The sequence below is a fragment of the Dama dama genome, chromosome 7 (genome assembly GCF_033118175.1).
Source record: "Dama dama isolate Ldn47 chromosome 7, ASM3311817v1, whole genome shotgun sequence".
Lineage (NCBI taxonomy): Eukaryota > Metazoa > Chordata > Mammalia > Artiodactyla > Cervidae > Dama > Dama dama.
The window spans coordinates 30,208,656-30,225,255 of record NC_083687.1 but is presented as its reverse complement, the minus strand read 5'-3'; the positions used below and the strand labels follow the sequence as shown (position 1 = coordinate 30,225,255).

General features: G+C 48.2%; 1 protein-coding gene across 1 annotated transcript; it reads right to left on the bottom strand.

Moving 5' to 3' along the window:
* Positions 1 to 207: 207 nt before the first annotated feature.
* PPP1R10 (protein phosphatase 1 regulatory subunit 10) lies at positions 208 to 16,342 on the bottom strand. The gene is made up of 20 exons (XM_061147201.1): positions 16,284 to 16,342; positions 15,531 to 16,059; positions 9,299 to 9,417; positions 8,608 to 8,694; positions 8,318 to 8,453; positions 7,851 to 7,902; positions 6,053 to 6,130; positions 5,731 to 5,904; positions 5,444 to 5,549; positions 5,235 to 5,347; positions 4,653 to 4,753; positions 4,256 to 4,400; positions 4,021 to 4,179; positions 3,666 to 3,912; positions 3,436 to 3,499; positions 3,136 to 3,330; positions 2,925 to 3,000; positions 2,586 to 2,699; positions 1,710 to 2,420; positions 208 to 1,453 (listed from the first exon to the last, which is right to left on the bottom strand). The coding sequence occupies exons 3-20, from the start codon at positions 9,403 to 9,405 to the stop codon at positions 1,344 to 1,346; spliced, it is 2,775 nt and encodes a 924-aa protein (XP_061003184.1). The 5' UTR covers positions 9,406 to 9,417; positions 15,531 to 16,059; positions 16,284 to 16,342; the 3' UTR covers positions 208 to 1,343.
* Positions 16,343 to 16,600: the final 258 nt, after the last annotated feature.

Genomic DNA, 16,600 nt, shown 5'->3' with positions numbered 1-16,600 from the left:
CAGGTGATCTGTGAGCTCTGCCCTCCCCAGCGTTCGACTGCATGCCACCTACCCTGTACCGTGTGTGGTGTTTATAGTCAAAGCACTCCTTTACCCGTTTCACTTAGCAAAAACAAAGGATTGAAAACCACACTCCAGAGGTATTGATGAACCTTTGACCACAGCTGATAATTGTTTTTTCAAAACAGAGTCCAAACACACCGGAGGTTAAATACTTCTCTTTCCACTGTTTATTATTAATGTACAAAATATACAAAACCAAAAGAAAAAGAAAATACTCATCCTCAAATCCATTGTGGCTCTAACCCAAGACCCTGCACAAAACCTAACCAATCCACTGTTTTCATAGAAAACAACTGATGCCGAGACGGGTGAAGGAGAGGACTGGGAGAGGGCAGGTCATCTTATCGAATCCACCCAGGAAGGTACCTGGCTGGGGATTCAGAGGTGGCCGACAGGGCAAGGGAGCTGGAGGCCTCACACCTACGAGGTTCCAGGTGGGGACCAGGAGCACGCTCACTCCCAGAGGCAGTGCATGTAGTGTGACTGTCAGGCCCAGCATGCCAGGCTTCAGTTGATGAAAAGCTGGTCTCACTGTTTTACAGTTTCCAGAAGGAGCTGTAGGCAAGGGTGGACCACCGCCATGGCCTCACCTCTGCCAGCTAAAACTTTCATGGGCTGCAGATGTGATTTGCCATCACTGAACCTAGCACACCCAAGGCGCAAACCTGAGTGTCCTCGAAGATTGCAAAAGTCTCACTTGAGAAAGGACTCAATGTAAAAAGCCTGTGTTTGGGGAGGGGTGGGGATGATGTGTTCCAGAACTCAAATCCAGCCTGATTGAGCCCTCTCAGTGCAGTGGGGTACACGGTACCCCTTTACATCCCCACCCATGGGGAAATGAACGTGGCTGGGAGAATTTCATAAGTGCAGCTGATCCCACGTCAGAGTTCCGTGTGCATGTGGAAAACCCACAGCAGGAGAGCAGAGGTGTTCTCCAGGATAACCAGCTTTAGGTTCTCAGGCGTGAAGGGTAATACCGGAAAGGGGCTTGGGATACAGGGCAAAACTCCTCAAAAAGTGAAGCCAACTGGGTCTCCTCTTCAGCAGTCCAGGGTACAGAATGTGTCCAGTCTCTCTCCTCCCCAGACTGGAGGAAAATATGTACATCAATGCGCACCAGTGATCAGAAAACCCCCAGAACCCAGGCGTGTGGGCACTGAGGGGGCCGGCTCCTCATCAGCTGGGGGAAGGGGTAAATGGGCCTCACAGAAGCCATAAAGAGTGGAAGGAGCAAGGCTGCAGTCCACAGGGTGTGTGTGGGCAGGGCAGGCAGGTGGTCCCTAGGGCAGGGGGGGCCCGTTGACACCCGGGTGGTAGAAGGCACAGTTGTTCTCATAGCGGCAGTTGCCCTTCATCATGAAATGTCGACACACAGGGCGGTTTGACATGTCTGTGGGGACAAGGATGGAATTGTTAGATAGGAAGGCTCAGAGGTCGGTGCCACGCATCCCCCCAGTCCAAGACATCCCGAGAGCCGTCTTTCAGAGACCTAGTCTTGGGGGCCTGGGAGAAGGGTAAAACGGGCATGCTGGGAACTGGGAGTGAGGTGACCTCATGTTCTGCCTGACACACCCCCAGTAGTGAGGTCCCCCAGAAACTTGTACGGGACACCAAGAGCTGTGTGGCGGGACAGGGAGCATCCTCACCTCCTCCGTGGCTGTGGCCACCATCATGCCCTCTGTGGCCCCCTCCTCCATGGCCAGGGCCATCATGGCCACGGTGCTCGTGAGGGGGTGGCCCTCGGTGGTCGTGTCCTCGGTGACCAGGGACATCATGAGGCCGGTGGCCATGGGGCCCCCCGTGTCCAGGGCCTTCATGGGGCCGATGGCCACCACCAGCACCCATTCCTCCACCAGGGCCTTCATGGGGGCGATGTCCACTGCCTCCACCCATGCCACCGCCGGGGCCTTCGTGGGGGCGGTGCCCCCCACCCATGCTACCGCCAGGGCCTTCGTGGGGGCGGTGCCCACCACCCATGCCACCGCCAGGGCCTTCATGGGGACGATGTCCGCTGCCACTGTTCATGCCGCCACCAGGGCCTTCATGGGGACGATGTCCACCGCCGCCAACCATGCCCCCACCAGGGCCCCCTCGTCCATTTGGCGGTCCACCTCCAGAGCGACCTCCTCTGGCCCCCCGGAATGGAGGGGGAGGAGGAGGAGGTTCATTTCCTCCTCGGCCACCACGGCCTCTATGGTATGGCCCAGGGCCAGGTCCTGGCCCGCCCCGCATCGGGCCACCCCGCATAGGGTCACCTGGGCCATCCCAGAAGGGGTCGCCCCCCCGGGGAGGGGGTGGGGGACCCAGGAGACGTGGACCCACTGGCCCACCAGGGCCCCCAGGGCCTCCATGGGGACCTGTTAGGAGGGGAAAAAAAGGGAGAGATAATGTCAGCTACCTGAATTATACCTAGAGACCACCATCTCCCAACCTAAACCACCCCCAGGTATAGTCAACCCTGTGCTGTTACCAGGCCCAAATCCAGCAGACAAGCCCCTTCCAACCGCTTGCTCTCCACCTACCTGGCATAGGCCCCCCAGGTCCAGGGGGGAAGTGCTGCATGCCCTTGGGGCCCCCAGGGCCTCCAGGTGGGAAACCATTGGCTATCGGACCAGGGCCTAAGAGTCCATGTGGCACTGTTGAATGAGGAGTGAAGCAGTCAGCAAGAGGATTCGAGAAGAGCGGCATGATGTCCTCCCGCTTAGGTGCATCCAGCCAGCCCTTCCAACCAACCTGGCAGAGCACCGCTCTCTGTCCAGTCTTCCCCTCCCACGTCTTGCCGCCTAGTGGCAACACCCGTGCTCCCCCAAGTCCTCTGGTGGTCCCCTCGCCCAGGCCCGGGGGCTGGCCCTGAGGATTACCCAGCATCTGCTTGATCTTGTCTGAATAGTCTGCTTGCTTCAGCAGTTCTTCTGAGGGATGACTGTTGGGGCTACCCTGTAAGGCAAGGACATTAAAGACAAGGTCAACAGAGGACAAGGCTAACACCCTGAGGCGGAAGCAGACGGGAAGGTGAGCAGAAGGGGCATAAAGAGCAAGACGACAGGAGAGGGGCAGGAGGGAGGCTCGTACCATGATGGAGGTGAGGATCTCCTGCACGTTGATGCCCCCTCCTCCAGGACCCTGGGGGCTCTTCCCGGCACCCATGCTCCCCATCAGATTAGCCAGGACTGGAGGCAATTTGGAACCACCTGCTCCGTCAGGTGAGCCACCGGCCCCCCCAGGTTCCAGGGTCTCAACATACGGGGTCTCGTCCATGGAACATTCCTGGAAGAACAAGTGGACAATCAGGACCAACAAGGGATGAAGAGATTGTCTCACATGAAAGAGGCATTAATACAATCACAGCCTCCATCAGCACGCAATACTCACCTCATCTAGGGGGATGAGCTTTGGGGGGATAGGCTCATAGGGCTCAGGATCAGGCTCATGAGGACTGTCAGGAATGCCGCAGGCAATAGAAAAAAATACAAGAATGACAGTCAAATTACTTAACTCAGGTCCTCCACTTTCTTCCTAACCCCCACCCCCCTTCTAATAACCTCAAGGCCCGTTGCCCTCAAGGGCTCAATACCTCAGGGAGCGATCCCCCTCCTGCTCACCTTTCCTTGTTCAGGAAGAGCTCCTGAAGGATCCCCTTCTCCCGCTCAGCCTGGATGTACCGCTCCTGGCTGTTGCTTCCAGGGGTGACGAGGGGCGAGGGCAGCACCAGGGGCCGGGGGCACACCCAGGGCACCTTCTCCTCCATGTTGTCATGGCTCAGACGCCGGGCTGTCTCAAATGCATGTCGGTCTGACAGTATCTCTCGCTTAGCTGCTTCGCCGAAGTCCTTGATCTTATTCACATTTACTATCATCCAGGAGAAAAAAAGCAAGAGGGGAAAGTAAGCCCTACCAAGTCCGTTTACCAACCAAGTCCTTCAACCCCACCTCCTACAGAGGAAACTGGATCGCTCACCTCGCTCAGTCTCATCCAGTTCAAAATAGAAATACTCTCTCAGCTTGCCCTCCTCCGGCCACGTCACAGTTTTCCTCTTCCTGCCTTTCCGGGTCAGCTGGCTAGGATCACCGGGACTCTCCACTGGCTTCACATCCAGAGCTCCTGGCTCCAAAGAGGCTGGAAGCAGAAGTGATTTCAGACCAGTCCCTTCCTTTCAAAGAATCCCCAAACCTGATCCAGGTTCTGAACTCACCAGTATCCAGGAGCTCTGGGACTTCAACAGGCGGAACTGGGGTCCCAGGACGTTCTGTGTCCATAGCCTCGGGAGGTGCTGGCTCTGGGGAAGAAGGTTTGGCCGCGCTTGGTTCTGTGCTTGTTTTTCCTTCAAATGGGCTTGGCTATTGTGGAAGAAAAAGAAAGTCACTGAGCACACAGGAAAGTCAAGGTCAAAGCAGGGCAATTTGTTCAGGTTCCAGGAAGGATCCCCAGACACTTCCTGTCAAGGAAGACCGTCTCTGACAATGCTCTGCCGCCACCAGTCTACGTCTGAAATGCCTCCTGCCTTCCCCAGGCACTCTAAGCTGCTGGGCCCTTCCTCTCCCTGTATCTTCTCTACCTGGTCACTGGTACCTACGGCCCAGCGCCCGTACCTTGGCAGCTGTGGGTGACAGCACCTTCTTCTTCTTCTTAATTTTGATGCCTGGGACAGGGGCTGAATTGAGTGCATCCAGAAAGCCCAGGCCCTCCATAGCTGCAAAAGAAAAAAAAAAAACATAAAATAGCATCATCAGACCTCTTCACGAGCCTATTCTTACAAAGTCTGAGCAGAAAATTGGTCAACAGAGACGCTGCCTGAATGTTGGACACAATAAGCTCAAGGTGAGCAGGAAGTGTATGTGGGGGGATTTGCACAAAAAATTGTCATTCTTTCTTTCTTTTAAAGGCAGGCAAGCCATGGCTCTGGATATGAATCACAGCTCAAGTAAGTGACAGAGCCAGTCCCCACGAACGTGACAGCTGGGAGCACCCCAACCCGTCACTGAGTAGCAAGCCTCCCTACTCCATCTTTCAAATCACTCCTAAGCCATCCTCTGAATGACTCCCATGGAGGGAATTTCTGAGGTACACACATTAAAAGACACCAAGAAATCAAATGAAAGTGGAGAAAAGTGTTTCATTCCCATGAAGAGTTGGCTCCCAATTCCAAGTACATCCTCCCACTTTAGACTCACGCTGTGGTGGGATGATCTTCACTTTGATCTCTTTGGTGGCATTGGGTGTTGTGTTGAGTGGTTTGTATTTCTTCTCTGCAGGAGGGGCAGCATCTCCTGGGGCAGCTGCAGAACTGTGAGAAAGGGAACGGTCAGCACCAGACTTGCCCCTTCATTCTCCCTCAGGGCCACAGACACCAACCATTCAGAACCCAGAATGTGGTCCGTACCTCTGACGCTTGAGGGGGATGGGTTTAAGGTTGTACTTGTCAGAAACCACCACTGCACTGGCATTCTTCTTCACGGGCACCAAAGACGGGGTCTCCAGCTCTAGTCCTGAGAGAAAAGACCTGGTGTTGGAGACGGACTGTTCCTCCCTTAACCTTCACCAAGCCGTATAAACCCCCGTGACGCTTCACCCACTAGTGTTCCGTCTTCTTCAGAGTTACAGTAGAAGTCTGTAGGCCCGGCTGCGTACCTACCCACAGACCCTCCAGAGGCCAGAAGGCAGTCTTACCGGTGGAGCGGAACTTGGCGTGACTGGGCGCTGTGGTGCGGAGAGACTTGGGCTTCTCCCTCTTCTTTTCCGGGGCCTCCTCAGCCCGAGTCTCAGCCTTCACCTCAGTCACCGGTCGCTCAGGAGGGGTGGTTCGACTCTTTCCCTCTTCTTTCCGTTTCTTCTTATCTTTCTCTGTTGTGGAAAAACAGAGAAGAAAAGGATTTTATTTAGACAAAGAGAAAGACTGTCAGAAGTAAAAAGCAGGCTGTGGGCATGGAAGGCCACAACCCAGTGGGAAAGAAAGAAAGAAATCCAAGGAATCAAGGGCCAAAGAGCTTACCAGCAGGCTGGGTACTGCTCTGGGAGCGGATGACCGCCATCCAGTCGCTGACAAGGACTGAGGCCAATTTCCGGAGTTCTGCAGGTAAGAGAAAGAGGAAATGCCTAAGTAATGTAACATACTGCATGGAGATTCAAGTCATAAAACTAGAAGATGGCAGAATAAACCCGTGCCTGTGCTCTACCCCTAACCACTTATTACAATAAAATCAGGAGAAAGGTGGGCAGAGTTCAAGTATCTGAAGGGCTATTAGATTTAAAAAGAAACTGTATTAGTCTACCTTGTCCTAAAGGGAAACTTAATGCAAAATTTCATGGAGGCACATTCAGATCCTCTTTAAAAAGTATTTTCTAGGCAACCTTTTTTTCCTAGAATGCTGCTAGTGACAACAGCCTTTTAAAAAATCAATTAGATGTTGCAAGAGTGAAAAAAGAAACTGAAAAACAGACCAATTTAGGATGAGTGAACACAGTTTATCTAGAGAAAAAAGATGGTCAGAGAATTTAAAGATAAACATTTCTAAATACATGGGGGGAAAATGCCTTTGTTGCCCTTTCTTTCCTTCTGTACTTGGCAAATAACATCTCCTATCTACAGTATCTCTTTCCAGGCCAATGTTCCAATTATGGGCTCATTCAATGATGAGATTATTGTAGAACATCAAAACAGTCACAAAACTGGTAACTTCTATACCTAATGCAGTATGAACCCAGTGCATCCCCACTGGAGGAATATAATATCCTAACATCTTTGGGGAGCAACTGATACTGTGGTCCAGGGACACAGTTGATAAGCAATGTACAAATTTCAGTATCTAAAGTCAGCACAGAATAATGAAGGCAGCAAAATTAAGCCAGCTGAAAGAAGAACCAATACACCTGAGCAGATAATCAAAAGACGGACAATGATTTAACAGGATCTTTCTGTGTTACACACCATCCTACAAAACTACTCTGAGATGTCACAAAAATAGTGAAATGCTCATCATATAAAAGGATGGAAAGCCAGGGAATATTTTTCACTTAAACACCACAATGTGAGTTAAAACAAAATCAAGATCGTTTATCCTGGAAAATGTTCCCAGGGTTTTCTGCTCCAGCTAATGGAACTACAGATAGGCCTGCTCAGGACTGGATGGTCCCACCACACCAAAGCCATAGCCTCTTTCCAAAGGGACCAAACACATCATTGCCCACAATGAGCAAGCCTATATTCTGATCAGGGGATCAGCTCTGCTGCAATACTGTTCACTTGTGGGAAACTAGTATATCCTGTGCTCCTGGTTTACATCTTGGGTAAAAAAATTTGGGGTGAACTCCTGGATGGATATAAATCCTTTTTTTCTCTAAAGAAAAGCCAGCGACTTCCCTGGTGGCACAGTGGGTATAGAATCTGCCTGCCAATGCAGGAACACAGGTTCAGTCCCGGGTCCAGAAGATTCCACAGGCTGTGGAGCAACTAAGTCCGTGCACCACAACTACCGAAGCCCATGCGCCCAGAGCATGTGCTCCACAATGAAGAGCAGCCCCTGCTCACCGTAACTAGAGAAAGCCCGTGTACAGTAACGAACACCCAGCACCACCAAAATAAATAAATTAATTAAAAATACAAAAAAGAAAAGCCAGAACTGTTTGACCCTTGCCAGGAGCTCCAAAACCCTTTGTCCTAGAAAAGGAAAGAATCTCTTGCTATCAAAGCTAAGATATACCCCAGGAGTTGCGATTCTGCCATGCCCTAACAGCAGGGTGTTTACTGCGAAAACCAGCATGTATGTTGTTAGGAAAGGACAGGCCCTCACCTTCATCATCACTCGACTTGCTCAGCTGCTTCACCAATTTGGCTGTGTTGTTCTATCAAAGATAGGGAGCAACAGGACGGTAAGTGACAGGAGGAAAAGCTGCCCCCCCCAGAGCTCACCATCCCCACAGATTCACTCAGTCTCTCAACAGCCACTAACACTGCACACTCTCTCGTACAAAGCCCTTGGAGACATATTCTTACTCTAAATCAACCCACTTAGGTAAGTTCAATCACTCTAATTTTACAGATGAAAGAACTGAGGCATGGATACACACAGTGCCCCATGTCATACACCTATTAAAGGGGACAGATTTGAACCAAATCTTGATTCCAAATTCCTACTACTTTTTTTAACTATTCTACCTCACAGGTCCAAGACTGCAGCCACATCAGAACGGATGTGGGTTTTTCATCTGTTAGGCTAAACCAAAAAGGAAGAATCAGGATTCTAAAGACCGAAGGTACCTGTTTGAGATGGTCAACAGTGAGGGGCAGGTGCTGCAGGGTCAGCAGAATTTGCTGTAAGAGGGGAATGTTGTTGGTCGTCTTCGAATATGTCAGCCAATTGTTAAGAAGCTTATAACCGCCGACGTCAATAAACCTGCAGGCAGGCAGGGGGATCTGTGATGCCCTTCCTGGGCCTTGGGAATACACCCCACCCTCCTTGTCCCCCTTCAATGACCGAGGAATCCCGTGCCTCACCACCCCACTTCTAACTACATCTCCCCATCCCAGTCACCCAGGTCCCCACTTACTTGACCAGTACTTCTTGTGAACGGGTCTGCAGGAGAATGTTTAAGTACGTGCACCGACTCACCATCTTTCGTGCCTCTTTCATCAGGCTGTAAAAGAGGAAGCACAGTTGGAAACGAAGGGTGTCTAATCTGAAGTGCCCAGAGATTCCCGAGAACTTGGGACTCTGCTCCCGGGTTGGGGAATCGCACAGGCCCCCAGAAGGATGGGGTGGATTAGGGGAGATGTGGAAACCCCCAGAAGGGTGGAACACAATGGAGAAGATGCACTGAAGTCTCCAGTCTGGGGAGGTGGGTGTCCCTGCTTCCCCCACACACAGGACATGTCTGATGCTGCTTCCGGGTGAAAGCCTTTGCCTTCAACTACCATCTCTTAGGACTGATTCAGTCCTAAGTTGCTTTCTCTTGGAAAACCTGAGGATCCCTGAAGGAAAACATAAACAAACCAAGACTCCTGTCACCTGGCTCCTCTGCTTCCTTCCTTCGCTTGGGACTGTGGCTCTCTAAATATCCAGAGGCCATTAGGGCCAGGGGCCAACTTTACTATCACCAGTTCTAACATAATTGGATTTGAATCCTAGTCCATTGACTCCCACTCCTCTCAGGAACACACTTCACTATCTGCCTTAAGGATAGTCACATTACAACACACAATATCCTCTACTCACAACAAATTCAAAGGGTACAGACTCACCTGAAGATTTTCGAAATCCCATCCACACTCTTGACTTCCCCATCTCGGTTAAGGAAACTATCCAGGCCCTTGAGAAGCTCTTTGGGGTCTATGGGACCCGAACCCATGATCAAAGTTTTCTAAGAGAATAAAACAAAAACAAAGAATAAATGGGTGGCAAGGACAGCTCCAACTGTCTCTAATAAATTCCATCTCTTCATTTGACAGATCAGTAGCGACTAATTATTCACTCTACATTCAACTATATTCACCTTTACCCAGATAAGAAAAATCAACACAGACCATTGTCCCCACTATGAAAACAGCCCTGGCAAGTGAAGCACTGTGTTAACACTGACTGAAGGAATAATAATTAGGCTGGAAGACTGAGGCAGCACCTGTCCTCTTGCTCCAAGTGACATCCTTCCTAGGATAGCTGGACTTCACAATGTATCATAGGTAAGGTTCACATTCCCAAAACACTCAACTCTCCAAGGCATTTTTGCTTATTATGTATGGTTTCTCCTTAGTTAATGAATCTACCTTAAAACACACACACTCCCCGCCCCCTCCAAACTATCAGCTTGAGAAGAACTGGGCCAATCAGGGGTGTTGGACTAAGTGTCTTCCATGAGTCAATTATTTTCTGTCTTAGCTCACAAAGAGCCAAACGCCACAGGTGGCAGGATAAGGTATGTTTCCATCAGTAGATAATCATTCTAAGCTGTAGGTCAAAGAGAAGGAAATAAAACTTGAAAACAGATCCTCTCCCCCATGGGAGTTAGGGGTGGCTCCCAGAAATCAGACAACTGGAGGTAACGAAAATCAAGCAGGTCCTCCTAAGCCCTGAAAAAAAAGGTCCCTCATTAATCAAACACTGCACAAGTTTTTATTGTTTCAAAGTTAAGGGCAAGATTAGTTTGTGGTTTCAAAAGCAAAGAAGAGGCTCTGACTCCTCACTCCCCACCTAAATCACACCACCACCCACTATCCCTGAGGAGGGCCTGAAATTAGAAACCATGAAGCCAAAAAGAAAGGAACAAATAAAACCAGAAGCTAGGAAAATGCCATTAAATTTTAAGTAGCTACTTTAGACCCGGTTAGAAAAGGAGTTAATTAAAAGCTAAACACAGCTGTTTTGGAACAGAGAAGAGTTAAGCCATTTCTAGGCCAGAACCCAAGTTCAGGAGAGGTAATTTAGAATCAATATGGTTCTGATTAGGATTTTTATCCACAGTGCCCCTAAACACTGGCTTCTGAGACGCAGAAAAGGCACCTTAGTAATATCGACATCTGGGAAACAAGACACTGGGTAGGAAGGTGGCAAGGTGAAAACAGCCTCCTGCATCTAGCGCAAAGACAAAGACAGGAAACAGTGGTGTTCTACAAAGATGACTATGCTTCTGCAGAAAGCAGGCTTCTTTAGAGATCAAGTCAAACAGTGATATTTAGTCTCAAGCTAAAAGAGAAAAACAAGCATAACAATCTCAACCTTTTACTCTTCCCAACAAAAAAGTCAATAAATTGCTAAATTTCCAGGTCCTAACAACCTAGGCCAAGAAGAGGCAGAGGCAGGGGTTGGGGGTGGCAGTGGTGGAGAGACCTGGTTCCCAAGACCAGAACCTGTGAGCTGAACACAAGGAGTGAAGAAGAAAGGTGAGCAAATCTGGGGTAACTGCTGTTGCTGCTGCCCTGGAATCTCCACAAGGGCAGGTAGAACCTAAGGTCAGAGGAAAAAACATTCAAGTCCAATACCAGATAAATTAGAAGTCCACAGGCCAAACCCACTGAAGTGTGGTGACTCTCACACACAGAGACAGACACGAGGATAAAGGAATTTTCCCCAGGTAGTAAGGTACGATATAGTGATATATAGACACAACAAAGGAATACATCAAACAGATTTCCCATGTGCTAAAGACTGGAAAAGCAAGAGCGACTCCCAGGTAATATATATCATTAAGTAACCAATGATATGCCATTTGACAAAAAGCTTTCCATGTAACTTCATTTCAAACCAATACCCCCTAAATATAGCTAGACCCTCAGATTCAAAGCCAGAGCTGGAACACAGCACCTTGGAACCGCTCCGTTTGCACCACCAGTTAGGCCAACAGACCCACTTGCCCTACTTCCTTCACAGACACACATAAAAAAACCTGTCACTTGAGCTCAAATGTTCCTTTGCTTAAGGTGGGAGATTAGAGAACCTTCTTTCGAGAGAAACCAGTGAGCACATGGAGAAACTCTGTCCAGTGCCTTCTACTAGGAATGGGACTAGGACAACTTTTTATTTTCCAATCATAGCAAGCAAGAATAAAAGACAATAGCCAAGGAAAGCTAGAAGACAAAGCAGAAGAAATGTTAAACATTCATTTTGCACTACAGTTTTCCTATTATTTGTATTCTGGAAATATAATTAAACTTATCTCACAAACAATCATGTGGCTTTAAAATCTAGGTGAATTTTCTCATGATGGTTTTTCTTCAGGGAAAATAGCTTTCACTCACTTAGAAGGACCCCAAGTGGCTTACAACCTAACTGCCTTATTTTGAAGTAAGTACATTTAGAAAAAAGGTCCAAGGCACTCAAGTGGAAAGGAATGAAGAGCCTAGAACTCTGGCACAGGCCTACAGCAGAAAAAGGCAAAGGAGCTGACCAGGAAAGGAGGGGCAGTGACCATGTGTCATAACATATCAGAAGCCTGGAAGGAAAGCTTAAGGAAGTTTTCTGGCAACAAAAATAATCCAGGGCATGTTTTGATTTCCTTGAAAGCAGAACATATAGGAGGGTGGTGGGCAAGCAACCTCTGGCATCTTCTCTACTCTGTCCTAACCTGGGCTCTCCTTTCAGAGAATGTTGAGGGCAGAGGCATGCAGACACAAGGCACTGGGCAATGTTCAACCTTTCTTACCAGAGATAAAATTAAGTCCAGCAGTGACACCAACTCCTGCCTCCAAAATAAATTTTACTGAAGAATTATCAAATAAGGTGAAAAGTTATCTACCCTAGCCAAAGTTATTCTGTACCCATCACCAATGAATCAGAACTGAACTGGTTCAGGACAAAAATTCTATGCAAGTTTAAAATCACTACTCAAAGGAGGGAGTCCAAGTTTAACTTAAGAGGCCTCAGCACTTCTGGAAATGAAGTGCTTTGTAGCTTACATTCCCCACTTCCCAAGGCAACTGATGCATTTCCTAGTCTGTCTCCACAGTGAACTGAATTATGCCTCAGGTGATTCACAAGGTTGCACCTCTCAAGTAGAAAGCCCCCCCCCCCCTCAAAATCATTCTGGAAAGCTGGTAGCCCCTGCCCTCCTCCAAAGCTTATTTGCTTTTCAATAAAAGTGTAAATTCAGCCGCCAACCCAGAGGACAGGGTCCCAGGATAGAACTCTGGCCACAAACTCTAATGATCAGGTTGTCCGACGTTCTCGGGATGGATGTGGGTCCCCTAGGAGACCTTTTTCCCATCTCCCACGTTAAGGCAGATCTTCTTTATTATAATCCCCTGCTCACTAGAGATCAGGAACCCCAGTGGGTAGAATGTTCAGCTCCCAAGGTAGGTATGCTGCAGAGGCACATGGCAAACTGCTTAAAAGATAAAAAACTTGTGGTCAATAGGACATGTGGAAGAGTCCCTCCCACCAATCCAGAAGTTGAGTCATTCGAGAATCCATACCCAACAGAAAATTAGCCCTATAGTCTCACCAAGTCAGCACAAAGCAGTTGTACAAAAATTGCTTTCCAATTCTGCCTAGACCCTTCACGGCTTCAGGGCAGGACTTCAAAAAATGAAAACTGTATGTAGAGTCTGATTAAGATTTGACTTGGAAAAACTTGAGAGGAAGAAAGGTAAGAATGGGACAAGACCCTTAATACCACCCTCAACTCGGGCATGGTTTCCAAACATGCACCAAATGCTACAGCACTGCACAAGTTGAAAAACGAGGACATTATTTTCCCACTGTATTCAAAGAATTTTAGACGGGAAGAAAAAAGAAATTCAAAAAAGGGTGGCTCTTTGGAAAAAAAAGAAATGAAGATTGTGAAATGTAATACCAGAAAGGTTTTGCTTACCAGAAACCGTAGCTTGAATCCCCCTGCCTTGAGCTTACACCTGCCGCCTCCTTTCCTAAAGATTCACTTCTCATCTTAGTACCAGTGTACAGGAGCTAAGCAACTGGAGAACTGTGATACAGCACTGAACACAAAGAGCTTAACCCCACACCCAGAGGCGGGAATAAGGGCCATTTAGAAATAAGTCCTGGAATACCCACTCTCCCCCAGATTTTCATTATACAAATCGACCAAACGCAGGAGGCCCAAGGACTGACTGATTCCTGAGCACAAACCGCACATTTCAGGGTCATTAGGCCCGTTGTTTACTCCTGTTACTTTTTTACAATCTTTGTGTTTTCTCCCAGTATCCCCCGACACACACTCACACACACACACACACCCCCGCTAAAGCTTCCAGACCTAAAATACAGCTGTTTGACTGGTTTTCCACCCCAGGCAACTAAAGCAGGTTAAACTTCCAAGCAGTAGTGATGAGTGAGAGAGGGTGAAAATAAAAGCAACAGGCTCGGGATCCTTCTATACAAAAACTAGAGCTGCCCAAGGAGACAGCTTCAAGATCTAATTGCTACAAGCTTTTTTCCTCTTAAGATAATGGTTACAAAAGATTAAAGAACATAAGGAAAATGGCTTTTCCCGTCTAGCAGCAGCGTGCATGAGGAATCCAGAAGGCATCTGCTCGGGGGCGGGGTTTCGAGAGGGTGGAGAAACGAGGAAGAAAGCTGATTACATCACCTTTCAGGACGGCTCCTCCCCCTTGACCAAGTTTCTAGGGCGGCCCTAAGCTCTGGATGGCAAACGGGGAAGGAAAAACAAAGAAGCTGGGACGCCATTTTGTAATGGAGAAGAGGACTCAAACTTAAAGCTATCCAGGCTCCGCCGGTAGCTCTTTACATTTTAAAACACCCCTTTTTAGAAAAAAAAAAAGAAAAAAGGAAAAAGCAGCCCCATCCTGAATAGTCTTTGACCTATTTTGAATCAATAAGAGCTTTGTGAGAATACAAGCAATTAAAATATTTGAAAGAACAATTTTCTGCGGGGAGGAACTGAATTTGCAATTGAGGTTCAACTTGCTACTAACGACCACCGGCCGCCCCCCCGCCCCGCATCTTCCCTATAAAGGGAAAAGGGGGGAGGACTTGGACCCCTCTCAACAAATAGGGTTGAGGTGGGAGGACAGGAGAAAAATGGGTCAAGACACAACCTGCAACGCCGCTTGGAAGACAAAAGGACAAAGAAAGTCGCCATATTGAAGCAGGGAAGAAAAAAAAAATTCCTTTTAACGACACAAATCTTTTAGATAGCATTCAATTGCACTAAATGGCTTGTTAAAATTAATACTCCTGAATTCCACATTTCCCCAACCTTTCCACCCTCTAACTGTATTCTCCCGACCAGAAAGTATCAAGTTAAAATGTTACTTTTTCTTTTAAATAACCTATGCAATCTGCAACAATTACAAAACATTCTTTACCTCCCCAACTATCAATCTTGTATGTATTGGCACTAAGATTATATTTTGCCCTGAATTAAAGTGTCTTGCAATCTTTATTCCTAGATTGCCACCTGAATTAACCACACAAATATACCCCAAGCATATTACATTAAAATTGAGAGGAGTTAACAATCATTTAAAAATATACCCAACTATTACTGCTCTCCGCCCATCTCCTTACCCTGCAATCTTTATGTACAGATTGCTTATTAATCTGGCAAATTGAAAAGCGCCCTGCTTGTCTCACACACAAAGAAGTGGGACTTCTGGGCCACAAGATCCACCATCTTTTGTATGTGAGCTCATTAACCCTTTTGAAGACTGCTAACGAGAGGAAGGTAACCATTCCTCCTTATAAAAAGCAAACACTTATAGCTTTGGCAGTCTGGAAATTGGCTGGATTACCAAGGGTTAACCATCAAAATCCTAACTCGCAGGCCCTCCCTCCACCCTCTCCTTGCCTGCAACAGAGCAGGGAAGAGGTAGGTGGTAAGGGAGAGAGAACACTGTTTTAGACCAAAAGGCCCTTTTTAATGGAGATTAAGTGACCGGATCGGTCCTTCTCCAGTTCTCTATTTGTTCTATGGTCTCATTTCTTCCTCTCATTATTTTGGTTTCACAACGGGAAACGTTGATTTCTTGTTGCAAGGCTGGTTTTTGAAAATTCGACACTTACTATCCAATTTTTTTGCGACGTCAGCACCTCGGGCTCAGGGGGGGAGGGGATTAAAATTTTGGAGAAAAAAATAAAACAACCAACCAGGACCCAAAACTCAATTATTTGGGGGGCCTCATTGGATCAAAAAAATCTCTTTAGAAAAAATAAAGGCCAACTCAGTATTCATTTCCCCCCCCACCCAACTCCATTTAGGGAGGGGGGTCGTAGAAAAAAAGTTCTGAGTGGATTAAAAAAAGTAAACGCTGGATGAGTGGACTTGGGTGAGTTTGGGAAGGGAGGGGTGGTTGATTATTTTTGAAGTTATGTGGTGACGGTCCTTCGGCCACAGATTTCAAGTCCCAGGCAGCGTGGGCTGGTGGGGTGGGCAAGATAGGTGGGAAGGGGCAGAAGACACAAGTGGTTGGGCTGGTGGCTGCTCTTTTCCCTTTCCCCCCTCTCTCTGGATCCTTTCAAGGGCTTAGATGTTGCTGCGGCTTGTTTCTTTTCTCCTGGTGGCCGGCCTGTCTTTCTCCGAGAAAATTCAAACCTGGGATAAAAGGAACACAAGGGAGAAAGATATAATCAGTACGGGCTGCTTTAAAACACCCACAAGTACCATTTTTGTTGTCCCCAAACACCTCCATGTCCCACCCCGAACACAGCCGCTTAATACGAGTCATGGCTCGCAACTGAGCCCCCGTTTGACCCATTCCCCAGGCCAACTCTCCGAGCAAAATTTTACCCACCAACCGACAAGATGGCAACACTTACCTCTAAACGAACCCCAGAATGGCGACTGCCCGCTCGGGCGGAGTCTTTTATACTAGGACACCACCCAACGCGCCCAAACGTGCTAGTGAAACGCCCTCTTCGCGAGACAATATGCGCGAGGCGTGAATTCATTGGTCAACCAGATACACCATTCACCAGCTGATTGGATATCCGGCCTTAACCTTCGCTCAGCCCCTTCCCCGGGCACCTTCTTCCGCCTCCTTCCTTGGGGGGCCCCCTAACGCGTGCGCGTGACCAAGCAGCCTAGTACCTCCCTTTCCTCCGCTTCCACCACTTCCGCCCTCGAGAACATGTCT

What these genes read in the sequence shown, in the direction of transcription:
- PPP1R10 (XM_061147201.1), bottom strand. Translation starts at nt 9,405, where the DNA reads ATGGGTTCGGGTCCCATAGACCCCAAAGAGCTTCTCAAGGGCCTGGAT. An exon ending in TGTCACCCACAGCTGCCAAG is followed by an intron (nt 4,401 to 4,652) that starts GTACGGGCGCTG and finishes CTTCCACAATAG; the next exon opens with CCAAGCCCATTTGAAGGAAA. An exon ending in TGGCCACAGCCACGGAGGAG is followed by an intron (nt 1,454 to 1,709) that starts GTGAGGATGCTC and finishes TTGTCCCCACAG; the next exon opens with ACATGTCAAACCGCCCTGTG.